This window comes from Humulus lupulus, unplaced genomic scaffold (assembly GCF_963169125.1).
Source record: "Humulus lupulus unplaced genomic scaffold, drHumLupu1.1 SCAFFOLD_29, whole genome shotgun sequence".
NCBI classification, from domain to species: Eukaryota; Viridiplantae; Streptophyta; class Magnoliopsida; order Rosales; family Cannabaceae; genus Humulus; species Humulus lupulus.
Genome location: NW_026908861.1, coordinates 220,670 through 233,399, shown reverse-complemented (window position 1 = coordinate 233,399; position 12,730 = coordinate 220,670). Strand labels below are relative to the sequence as shown.

At 36.1% G+C, this 12,730-nt stretch overlaps 2 protein-coding genes across 2 annotated transcripts; both read left to right on the top strand.

Annotated features, from left to right (window-relative positions):
- The first annotated feature begins 1,044 nt into the window (after nucleotides 1–1,044).
- LOC133812415 (uncharacterized) lies at nucleotides 1,045–10,707 on the top strand. Its single transcript, XM_062246311.1, has 20 exons — nucleotides 1,045–2,543; nucleotides 2,815–3,018; nucleotides 3,668–3,772; nucleotides 4,100–4,165; nucleotides 4,241–4,405; nucleotides 4,770–4,844; nucleotides 4,928–5,082; nucleotides 6,180–6,315; nucleotides 6,402–6,471; nucleotides 6,598–6,725; nucleotides 6,829–6,885; nucleotides 7,540–7,725; nucleotides 7,819–7,911; nucleotides 8,447–8,532; nucleotides 8,633–8,699; nucleotides 8,783–8,849; nucleotides 8,933–9,069; nucleotides 9,277–9,368; nucleotides 9,497–9,563; nucleotides 9,964–10,707. Exons 1-20 carry the CDS (start codon nucleotides 1,311–1,313, stop codon nucleotides 10,126–10,128), a joined length of 3,354 nt encoding a protein of 1,117 aa, XP_062102295.1. The 5' UTR covers nucleotides 1,045–1,310; the 3' UTR covers nucleotides 10,129–10,707.
- A 91-nt stretch (nucleotides 10,708–10,798) lies between these two features.
- On the top strand, nucleotides 10,799–12,434 carry LOC133812416 (ethylene-responsive transcription factor ERN1-like). The gene has a single exon (XM_062246312.1). The coding sequence runs from the start codon at nucleotides 11,404–11,406 to the stop codon at nucleotides 12,322–12,324; it is 921 nt and encodes a 306-aa protein (XP_062102296.1). The 5' UTR covers nucleotides 10,799–11,403; the 3' UTR covers nucleotides 12,325–12,434.
- The last annotated feature ends 296 nt before the right edge of the window (nucleotides 12,435–12,730 follow it).

Sequence of the window (12,730 nt, the reverse complement as noted above, 5' to 3'; positions counted from 1 at the left end):
TGGAACATTATTTTATTATGGCAAAGTTGTACATTTAATAAAACAGAATTCGACCAACACCAAACTAATATCTTTATTTTAAAAATTAGATATATGTGAAAATAGATTTTTTAAAAAAAAGAATCAATAAATGAATTACAAAATTATTCCTATATAAACAATATATTTAACCAGACTTATTAACTGAAAATAAAAAAGAACAACCAAGTGCTTATTTATTTAATTAGCCAAATAATCGCACATTATATTCTTAAGATATTATTTTTCAAAATTATATTTTTCTGTTGAGTTTTCCCTAATTTTCTCTGTAATTTTCAATAATTAGTTTAATTTTCTGCAAGAATAAATATGGAAAATACACAAAATGTTTAGATTTTAATAATTTATCATAAACAATGAAAAAAGAGAAATATATATGAAAAGTTGGTTTACCCTAAATATCATATAAAAAAAATATAAGGTTTAGATTGTAATTTTATAAAATAACAGAATTTCTTGAAAGAAATTAAGAAAAAGGAAAATTGGGGAGTTCTAAACAAACACCAAAAATATATGTGTAGTTAGATTGTATTTTAAAAATTTATAAGAATTTTGTAAAAAGTGGAAATTTTACAATTTCTGAAAAAATAGAGGTAAAAAGTAATATTTGTGAAAAATTGACATTAATTAAATGCCCTAAACAATTTGTATTTACTATTTAGGGTTTATATTGTAATTGAATAAAATAAAAGGATTTTGTAAAAAAAAAAGAAGTGAAAATCTACAATTTTCCAAAAATAAGTGGGAAAAAGAAAATGAAAAATTATAAAAAAAAAAAAGAAAAAAGGTTGCCCTAATACCCAAAATCCAAATTCAAGGTTTGGTTTGGATTGTAATTTTAAATGATTTATTTATTTTTTTTCACAATTTCTAAAAAAGAAAGAATTTTGTGAAAAAAAGAATTGAAAATGTTAAATTTTCCAAAAAATTAGGGGAAAAAAAAGAAAAATAAAAAGGGGGAAAATCAATCAGGTTGCCCTAAATACCCAAAATCCAAAAACCCTTATTCGGTTTCGTTCTTTGTTTTACAGCCGAATTGAATCCCTCTCTTCTCTTCTTCTCTTCAAAAAGAATTTCGTATATAAATTCTCACAATCACAGCGAAGAGGAAGAGAGAGAGAGAGAGAAAAGACTAGGCCTTTGCACCAATCAGAGGCAGCCATAGCCAAAAACCTCAAAACCCTCTCTTTCTATCTATCTGTCTATATATCCCTATATCTCTATCTCTCTTCCTTATTCGTCTTTGTTCGCCGCCATATCCATTGTTCGAGATGGCACAACCCGACTCGAATCAGCTCCAACAAGCCCAACTGGCGGCGATTCTCGGCCCCGACCCAGCCCCTTTCGAAACCCTGATCTCTCATCTCATGTCCTCCTCCAACGAGCAGCGTTCGCAGGCTGAGCTTCTCTTCAATCTCTGTAAGCAGACCGATCCCGATTCTCTCTCTCTCAAGCTCGCTCACCTTCTCCAGTTCTCTCCTCACCCCGAGGGTCGGGCCATGTCTGCTATTCTCCTCCGTAAGCAACTCACCAGGGACGATTCTTATCTCTGGCCCAGACTCACCCCCGCGACTCAGTCCTCTCTTAAGTCTATTCTGTTGTCTTGTATTCAGCGCGAGGAGGCGAAGTCGATTTCGAAGAAGCTTTGTGATACCGTCTCGGAGCTTGCTTCTGGGATTTTGCCTGATAATGGGTGGCCTGAGCTTTTGCCGTTTATGTTTCAATGCGTTTCGTCTGACTCCGCTAAGCTTCAGGAGTCGGCGTTTTTGATCTTTGCTCAGTTGTCTCAGTACATAGGGGATTCGCTTGTTCCTCATATCAAGGAATTGCATGCTGTTTTCTTGCACTGTTTGAATTCTTCGTCGAGTTCTGATGTGAAGATCGCTGCTTTGAATGCTGTGATTAATTTCATTCAGTGTTTGTCGAATTCCGGTGACCGTGATAGGTTTCAGGACTTGTTGCCTGCCATGATGAGGACTTTGACGGAGGCTTTGAATAACGGGAATGAGGCCACGGCTCAGGAGGCTCTAGAATTGTTGATTGAATTGGCTGGAACCGAGCCCAGGTTCTTGAGGAGGCAGATTACCGATGTGGTTGGGTCCATGTTGCAGATTGCTGAGGCTGAGTCTTTGGAGGAAGGGACTAGGCATTTGGCTATTGAATTCGTCATTACTTTGGCGGAGGCTAGGGAGAGGGCACCTGGGATGATGAGGAAATTGCCTCAGTTCATTAGCAGATTGTTTGCCATTCTGATGAGGATGCTTTTGGATATTGAGGATGACCCGGCTTGGCATAGCGCTGAGACCGAGGATGAGGATGCTGGTGAAACCAGTAATTACAGTGTTGGGCAGGAGTGTTTGGATCGGCTTTCGATTTCCTTGGGTGGAAACACAATTGTCCCTGTTGCTTCTGAGCAGTTGTCTGCTTATTTGGCTGCTCCTGAGTGGCAGAATCACCATGCTGCTTTGATTGCTCTTGCCCAAATTGCAGAGGGATGCCAAAAGGTATCAAAGAGGGTTCTCTTTTGTTTTGTGCTATTGATATTTTTAGCATAATGCATTATCCTTAAAATGTATGAATTATCTTCAATTAGTTACCATTTGTTTATAGTTCAGGTCACAGAAGTTTAGTTGCTTGTTCATGCCCAATAGCATTGTTTTTGGTTCAGCAGTCACTTGTGTTATTATTTTACATACATAGTGTTTCTTGCACAAATAGACTTAAGATATATTTTATGTTGTTGGCAACTGATATTCGTTTCTATTGTGTTGTCAGGTAATGATAAAGAATTTGGAGCAAGTGGTTGCAATGGTCTTGAACTCATTTCAAGATCCCCACCCCCGTGTTAGGTGGGCAGCTATCAATGCTATTGGCCAGTTATCTACTGATTTGGGCCCAGATTTGCAAGTTAAATACCATCCACAGGTGCTGCCAGCACTTGCTGCAGCTATGGACGATTTTCAGAATCCCAGAGTGCAGGTTATTCACCAGCTATATGCATTTTGATATTTTTCTGAATAATTGAATATGAACTACTTGTGACATCGTCTTCTTGATGGTGTAATTTCTCAATTGTGTAATGCTAGTTTCGTTGTCAGTCAATGGTGGTGCCTTTTCAATGCAAGTAGGTAGTTGTTTATTCTTAAACTTGTAAATAAGATCAACTATGGCTATTCCAAGTCCAGGATGCAAGCTATTGGCTTAAGGATTTGTTACACACATGACTTGCTGATGTTTGCAATTGAATTAAATATCATGTTTCTCTACTCTTAAAGTTTCTGCAGTACACTTGTATTCTTGTTTAGTTTATGGCATACTGCATTTTGTTTTACTTATGAACAGTAGTGATATTGCAAATTGCAAAGTTGTGGTTACGCAAATGTTCATCTAATGGTGTTCATGGCTAAGTCCTATTATGCTAGTCAAATCAGAGATTCATTTTTGGGTTTAGTATTCTGATTGTTTTGTTTGCTGTCTTTTCTATGTGGTTTTATTCCTTTGTGAATTTTGCTCACAAGTCAAGTATCATTTGTTTTTTATGAGAAATTTTAACATTTACTACCTTATTCTATTAATATGAATAACTTGAATATATTCAATGTTAAATTTGTAATTTGTATATCTACAGGCGCATGCTGCTTCAGCAGTGCTCAACTTCAGTGAGAACTGCACTCCAGATATCTTAACCCCTTACTTGGATGGGATTGTAAGCAAGCTGCTTGTGCTTCTCCAGGTGGGTCTTCAACAGAAATACTTAGTATTATTTTCCCTAGACCTGCATGAATAAATTTATAGAAGCTAAAAGTTGAGATACAGGCCTTGGTTGGCAAGGCTTTTCAAAGTCAATTTTTGGATTTTAAAAGTTGAAAGCTATTTTAAGTCTTGGGTGGGTTTCCATATATTTTGGGCTTGTATTTTTAAAAAGCTCCTTGGGGATGGAAGAAGCCACAAAAAGTAGCTTTTTAGGAAGAGCTTATGTAATGCTCAAAGCCCAAAGTTAAGAGCTTGACCGACCAAGCCCATAATATGCAACTCTTAACACTGTGTATGTCTTGTGTAGAATGGGAAACAAATGGTGCAAGAGGGGGCTTTGACAGCTTTGGCATCAGTTGCTGATTCATCTCAGGTAATTTTACATACAATTCTACGATATTGAATTGTTTCTTATGGATTACTCAATATGACTTTATGTAATCTCTAGGAGCATTTCCAAAAATACTACGATGCGGTTATGCCTTACCTGAAAACCATTCTGTTGAATGCAACTGACAAATCCAACCGCATGCTACGTGCCAAATCCATGGAGTGCATTAGTTTGGTTGGTATGGCTGTCGGAAAGGATAAGTTCAGGGATGACGCCAAGCAGGTATCATTATTTCACTTGACATCACCCTTACATGCCATTTTTTTCCTTTCTTGTATTATACAAGTTTTTGAACCTTTTAAAATTTAATTTCTGCATTAATGGATAACATAATTTCAAGATATTTTTAAAATCTGATGTAGTGTTTGCTTTGGAATATCATTTTCATTTCAATCATACTTTAAAGCTAATTTTTAGAGATTTATTTACCTTGAATTCTACTTTTAGAGTGACTGGTACTCAATTTTGGGACACTCAAATTTGAATCCTTGCTACGTTTTAATTAGCTCTGCTTCCAGGAGATTTTCTGTTATAGAACTACATTTGTAAGTGATTATTGGAGGCCTGATGTGTTCTATTATGTAAGGTTATGGATGTGCTGATGTCTTTGCAAGGATCTCAACTGGAGACTGATGATCCAACCACAAGCTATATGCTACAAGTATGTTCTTTATCTTTCAAACTGTGAAAAACATTGCATGTCAATTTATTATGAGTGATAACATTTACACTATAATGATATAGGCATGGGCAAGACTCTGCAAGTGCTTGGGACAAGATTTCCTCCCTTACATGTCTGTTGTAATGCCGCCCTTGCTCCAATCTGCCCAACTTAAGCCAGATGTAACTATTACTTCTGCTGATTCTGATAATGATGGTGAAGACTCTGATGATGAAAGGTCTTAATTTATGTCTTTTCTTTATCATGTTTTATTAGATAACTTCCAATCTGCCGCTCTGTAGCGTCACTGATTTCTTTTAATGTCTATATTTCTTTCCTCAAATAATTTTTTTAATTGTTTAATGTTTCCTGATTTTTGCAATACTGCCATACAATGTAGCAGGATGTGTTTCTCTCTATTCTCTCCCTTCCCTCTCTGACATTCCAACTCTCCTGTTACATTGTAGTGGGATAAAGATTGTCCAATAAATTTCACGACCCTCTTGCTTGCTATTATGGATATATGCATCTACATCCAATTTGATGGTCTCATGCCTTGTCGAGATTTATAGATTAGGAAGTGAATGCAATTCTAGGTTCACGATTGGGCTGTACTAGGTAGGCAATCCAAGGTCTGTGTCGCGGTAGACTTTATCATTGAGTCTAATATGTTTGTGCTGGCTCACCAAAGTTTTATATATCCTTGCATGGTTTGATTTTTCTCAAGCTATTATCAGCAAACCTTTTTGAGGCTTGTACAGCTTGGGGAACCCTTAATATCGGCAGGGCTTAGGAAAAACTCCTGAATTTAGGAGCTTTTGTATAATGCTTCAGGCCTTCAGCAAGTGGGAATTTCCTTCTGGTAGGTTAGTTGGTGGTTCAGGTTTTCTTGAAAGTGATTCAAGTGATGTGTACTACAGCTTGGGGTTATCTTAAATTTTAGTTAGTGGAAACCTGATATCTCTGCGTCAGACTGGTGTTTCACGTGTTTGGGAAATGAGGAGTCTTTTAAGTATCACCCGCCTCATTTTAGGCTGCCTTAAATCTAGGGGCTTAGCTTTGGTGGTGTGGCTAAGATGTTAGATTTTTAGATAATTATTCCTCTATGTGCTAGAAGGATCCTGGACAAGGTAAAATGTGGGGAGGATTGTTTATTTGTTTTTTTGGATTTTGTACAAGGTACTAGACTGGCCTGTTTTTGTGGTTTTGTTAGCGTTTAAGTATGGTGAAAATCACGTGATGATGTAGTAGTGTTTATATGTTTCTTTCTTGTTAACTTTTATTTTCTTTATATTTTTGGATGCATTTCCTAAGATTTGTTTTGATTTATTACAGTATGGAAACAATTACTCTTGGGGACAAACGAATTGGAATCAAGACTAGCGTGTTGGAGGAAAAAGCTACAGCTTGTAATATGCTATGTTGCTATGCTGACGAGTTGAAGGAAGGATTCTTTCCATGGATTGACCAGGTTGGTTGTTGTGATTTATAGTTCTTTTGTGTTGCTAGGATTTTTGATGATTTGATTACTAGATATGGATTCATTTTCTTTTTTAGGTTGCTCCCACTTTAGTTCCACTTTTGAAATTCTATTTCCACGAAGAAGTTAGGAAAGCAGCTGTTTCAGGTAATACATACCAACAATTAGAATTACATGTTTTCATCCCACTTTCTTTCTGACGGCTTTTATCAATATTTTTGGCCCATTTAGCTTAGAAACTTGTAATTCTGATTTTCTTTTGGTTCTATCCAGCCATGCCGGAGCTATTGCGTTCAGCAAAATTAGCTATAGAGAAGGGGCTAGCTCAAGGTCGAAATGAGACCTATATAAAACAATTATCTGATTACATAGTTCCAGCTCTGGTGGAAGCATTGCATAAGGTAATATTGTTGTGAATTTAGTTTCTCTCCAAGTTATAATGTATATTTCTTTTGATACCTTGTTACGCAGTTGTAGAAGTACTTACATTGAATCTGTATGCAGGAACCTGATACAGAGATCTGTGCAAGTATGTTGGATGCTTTAAATGAATGCTTACAGGTTAGTTGTATTCTTACTAAAGTATATTATATTCATACTATTATCTTAACTACCCTGTATCTTTGATATATTCTTTGTTTGAACCAAACACATCTAACGAGTCCAATTGCACCTTTAGGTGGTGTTTTGATGGAATAAAAATTGGAAAGGGAAGTTTATTTCCTGGACTTTAATCTAGTAATCTCAAAGAAGAGAAACAGCAGATTAAGTACAAAACAATTTCAAGCTGTCTTTCCAATTTCTCATTAACAAGGAATGAGGAATTTCAGGAAGGGAATGCCTTTAATAGCTAAATAAATAATAATATAAAGGATAACAGGAGCATCTTCAATATCTTCATCAACCAGATCAGTAATCTCTGGAAAAATTTAAGATGAAACCTTATTTATTCTCAAAAGGGACTCAGAAAAGGAATTTTCTCTCTTCCATGCATGCAATTGGAATGCATGAATTTTTCATTATTGTGTTGTGAAAGGTTTTTTGATGTTTCATTTGAAGGGTGATAGTCAGTTATCATGAAATGCTACTAAATGAATATTGTAAATTGTGAACCCCAAATCAAAATTTTGATTGATTTAAGCTTGAGTTTCTTTTCAGTGGTCTTTTAAATTTGTAGAATGAATTATAATGAAGTTTTCTGTTTACTTTTTTTAGATTTCTGGACCACTATTGGATGAAAATCAGGTCAGATCTATCGTTGATGAGATAAAACAGGTCATTACTGCTAGTTCAAGTAGAAAGAGGGAGAGGGCAGAAAGGGCCAAAGCAGAAGATTTTGATGCCGAAGAAATAGAGCTGATTAAGGAGGAAAATGAACAAGAGGAAGAAGTATTTGACCAAGTAAGTATCTTAAGACCATTTCCTAGTGTAATATAATAACTATTGCTCTATTTTTTTCCCCTTTTTTTTAACCATTTCTTTTTCTGGGCTCAGGTGGGTGAGATATTGGGGACTTTGATTAAAACATTCAAAGCCTCTTTCTTGCCTTTCTTCGATGAGCTGTCATCATATTTAACACCTATGTGGGTAAGTATCAGTTTTCTTGATAACGTTTTTTAATGCTTGTATTGATGAATGATGATAGCGATAGTGTTGCTCTACTAAGCCATTGATAGAATTTTTGTGCTATTGGTGACTGGCTAGAATGGTCTTGTGTGAAATATGCCATTGTGTAAATGTGTCTGTGCTGATGAGTTGGATGTTCCAGTTTTTCTTATGTTTTTAGTTCTTTAGGACTACCTTTTTCTTTGGCTGTTTTCCTCGTATTTTAGTAGTATGACAGCTATAATGAATGTGTGAAATAAGGTCTTCGGTCTCTATATTTTCTTGCCTCGTTAAGTCAATATAATAGAAATCAATAGGCACTCATTAAAGTGGGGGGTCCTTGCTGAAGCTAATAATGTATATAAATGGGCCATCTACCAAGGGCATTTCAGTTGAACTCTATTTTTATTATTACTATCACCAAACGATGTGGAATTTTTTCTTTGGTTTTTCAGTCCGTATTGTGTTCACGAACCCAGTTTTTTTTTTTTGATATATTTATTGTTTTGAAACACAGGGCAAGGACAAGACAACTGAAGAGAGACGGATAGCTATATGCATATTTGATGATGTTGCCGAGCAGTGTCGTGAAGCAGCTCTAAAGTAGACTTGTCTAACTTGAAATCTTTTCTCAAGTAGTCTCATACTCATATATTCATATGGTGTGTACTCAATTGATCTGGTTTTATTTTGATGTGGTCAGATATTACAACACTTATCTCCCGTTTGTATTGGAGGCTTGCAATGATGAAAATTCTGATGTCAGACAGGTTTGATTCACTTCACCGACATGTGCTTCGTTGATGTTTTGTTTAGAGCTTTTCATGTAATTTGTTTGACTGTCCTTTTTCAGGCCGCTGTATATGGGCTTGGTGTGTGTGCAGAGTTTGGTGCATCTGCGTTCAAACCTTTGGTTGGAGGTATATTTTTCTTTCTTGTCTAATAAAAGCTATTTTATTTTATATTGTTATCTCAGAATAACATTTTTATGTGATTTGTACAGAGGCACTTTCAAGATTGAATGTTGTACTCCAGCATCCTAATGCCCTTCAAGCTGAAAATCTGATGGCGTATGACAATGCTGTGTCAGCTTTGGGAAAAATTTGTGCTTTTCATCGTGAGAGTATTGATGCAGCTCAGGTACTTCAGTGCTTGCATATATTTGTCTCATACCTAAAGTAGTATAGCTTTCGATTCATATCTAATATTTATTATGTCATTGTCGTGACCACTTGTTATTATACGGATTATTCTATTTATGTAATTACGAGTTATCGTCCAAACATACCTTATGGTTCATGTTTGTGATAAGCTTCGTGTGGAAACTGAATGATCTGTGGTTGACAGGTTGTTCCAGCGTGGTTGAATTGCTTACCTATAAAAGGTGACTTAATTGAAGCTAAAGTTGTTCACGACCAGCTATGTACAATGGTGGAGAAGTAAGTGCATCCAGTCTGTTCTAGGCAAACCTTTATGCCCGCTTTTTTTTCTTCCGTATTTTTCACTAAGATTTACCATTACTATGCTGTTCAATCAAACAATCGTTCTTCTTCTTAATCATTTACAGGTCAGATCAGGAACTTTTGGGTCCCAACAACCAATATCTTCCAAAAATAGTTGCAATTTTTGCAGAGGTTAGTGAATTTTTAAGTTCATATAGCAGCTTTAAAAAAGTATGCAGTCTATGATGAATTTTACACCAACACTTATTCCTTTAAACAAGTATATTAATAATTTATATACTTGGCCTCAACTTGACATGTAACACATGGTGTTGTGGACCAAAAGTAAATGTCATCCTTTCAAGGAGGCTGGTAATCCCATAAATCTATCTAATGTCATTATCGACCAAAGTTTAGCATTAAATTGGAGAATGTTTTTGCTCGATGCCTATGGCATGATCATGTAGACTTGCATAGAATGGGTCTTTTCTCATTTGTGATTGCAACCAATACTTTGATCTGAATTTGATCACAAAATTTTGTAAACTTTTGCTCGAGTCAATTTCTTAAGGGGGTATGATTTTTGTCGCAGGTTTTGTGTGCGGGCAAAGAGCTAGCAACAGAGCAAACTGCAAGCAGAATGATCAGTTTACTAAGGCAGCTCCAGCAGACCTTACCACCATCGACCTTGGCCTCAACTTGGTCTTCCTTACAACCACAGCAACAACTTGCATTGCAATCCATTCTCTCCTCATAATATCTCTACATCTGCAGTGGTGGCATATTTTTGCTGTTGGCTTATTCATCCCTTGGGTCTTGTATTGTGTCAAAATTATTTTGTCACCGTTTCGTTTCGATAAGATGGTTCCCAACATTCGTTATTGCATAATGTTTTTTTTATTACAGCAAGCCGGCGTCATTGCTTGGAAGTCATCGATTCGATTGGAATGATCTTTTTTGTAGAATGTGTATACTACAAGTGTTCAATTTATAGTGCGGTTTTGAGTACAAAAAAGAAAAAAAAACTGTTGGTTAGTTCATGGTGGTTTGCAGAGTGGTTTTAATTTTTTGGTCGGTCCATCATCGTCGTCCCCGTCCGTCCGTCGGTCTCGGTTGGTTGGTTGGTTGGTTGGTGCTTGAGTTGTGAGGGTTGTCACTACTTGTCAGTGAGAGGCAATGATTTGTAGCAGTTTTGTTTTCATTGTTGTTTTCGCTATACAACATTACATTATGGGAATTTGTTGACTATATTATTTATGGTGATTCTCTCAATTAGATTTTCCAAAATTTTGATTCTCATAAGCAATAAAAAGGACCATATATTTTTTGTTGTGTATTCATTCTTCTTTTTTAGACTACATTTTAAAGATTCAAAATTTTCATTTAAATGTACCATGTCAACATTTAAATGAAGTCAAATTCAACATGTTAAAGAATGCAAACTTTGTAACCTTTTTCTTTGATTTATTTTCTCCAATTTTAGGTGGAATATATGTTGTCAAGTGTTGGGTGAGACAGAGAGATAACAACTGACATAGTAAGAAGAATAGATTCCCATTAGAACCCCTAACAAATATGCTTAAGATTCCCATTCAAACCCCTAACAAATATGCTTAGATCATTTTTTTTTTCTTTCTTTTTGGAAGGATTCAACATTGTTTAGTGTTCTTAACTTCCAAGGCAGGAAGTACAAATGTCATCCTTTCGTGCTCTCAACATTTACACTTTTTTATACAAGGCAATTGTTTCGTTGACCAAAATTAAGGTGAGGACAACTACTTACATATAAAAATGTATGAAACTGGCTCCCATGTCTAGAATTTCTAGACATGTCCAAAAGATTTGGTCATAAACAGAACATTGTAAAGTCAGAACAACCTCAAAATTTAACTAAAGTCTTCCTCATATGTAGACAAAAAAGATGATGAAAACGAGCTTCCCACTAAAGAGGAAAAATTTCTTGTCTATCCTTATATAAACAAGACCCTTTTCTCATTCTACTCATTCAACACTTTTCATAACACTTTACAAAATGTTACTTCAACAAGCCCAACAAAAGGAGCAAAAGGTAGTAGTCTCAACCAACAAACAAAGAAAGTTCATGGGAAGAGCAACCGCAATCAAGGCCACCAAGAACAAGTTTGTTGGGGTTAGACAGAGGCCATCAGGGAAATGGGTAGCAGAAATCAAGGACACAACAAAGAAGATTAGGATGTGGCTAGGAACCTTTGATACAGCTGAAGAGGCTGCTCGAGCCTACGATGAAGCTGCGTGCCTTCTTCGTGGTTCAAACACTCGAACCAACTTCGCCAATCGTGTTCCAACCGATTCTCAGCTCTCTTTGAAGATCAGAAACCTTCTCAACCGAAAAAAGAGCTTGAAACAAAGCAACCCCACCACAGTTAGTACCAGTGTTGTTAGTGTTGGTTCAAATACTATGAGGGATTGTTTTCATTTCAATAATACAAACCAAAAGTCTAACTCAACAACTACCAATTATGCTTCTTCTTCTTCTTCTTCTTCTTCATCTTTATCTGGTTTCATAAACCAGAGTAATCTGGTGTTTGATGGTGCATATAAACCAGATATGAGCAACTGCGTTGTGGAACCTCATCAGGGTATGGCTCATTTCGATTACACATGGCCGTTTCCTATTGGGTTTGATCAAATTCCAATGACATATCAAGGAATGGAGTTGACAAAAGGGGTTGATTCCTTATCCACATCACCATCATCATCATTATCATCACAATCATCTTCTTCATCTAGTACAGCAGCAGCAGAAGCAGAAGTGGAGTTTACTGAATTTGGAAGAATGAAGTTAGAAAGGCAAATATCAGCTTCATTGTATGCAATGAATGGAGTGAATGAGCATATTGGCTATGCATATGATTCCACCACTGATGCTCATTGGGATCTTTCTGCTTTCTATCAGTTGTTTTGTCCAAGTTAATTAATGTCTAATCTCTCCCTCTCTCTCTCATGTTATCTGTTTTTATCAATATTTTTGGATGAGTGAAGATACAAAAATATCCTTAGCTATACATAACCAATAAGTAAACATGTTTGAGTACTATTATTGCTCTTAACTACAGATTACTCAAAGTCATAACTCAATATTTAGTCAACTTTACAAATTTAGGATTTAAAAAAGCTTCTTTCTCTCAAAATCATAACTCATGAATGAGTGGCCTATTAGAAAGGCAAAAATTGCTGTCATGGATAATTGCCTCTGAGGCTCTTCCTACAACTGATAGACTTCCCTTTCTCAAAGATTGCTCAGTGACTAGAGCTTTGTGGCTGTCATCTCGCTGGGGTGTTCATAGTGATTCCATCACTGCCTCCAATGGAAGAGAACT

Coding starts and splice junctions, on each gene's coding strand:
- LOC133812415 (XM_062246311.1), top strand. CDS start 1,311: ATGGCACAACCCGACTCGAATCAGCTCCAACAAGCCCAACTGGCGGCG. Junction 6,726..6,828: donor TGGTGGAAGCATTGCATAAG/GTAATATTGTTG, acceptor ATCTGTATGCAG/GAACCTGATACAGAGATCTG. Junction 8,533..8,632: donor TGTCGTGAAGCAGCTCTAAA/GTAGACTTGTCT, acceptor TGATGTGGTCAG/ATATTACAACACTTATCTCC.
- LOC133812416 (XM_062246312.1), top strand. CDS start 11,404: ATGTTACTTCAACAAGCCCAACAAAAGGAGCAAAAGGTAGTAGTCTCA.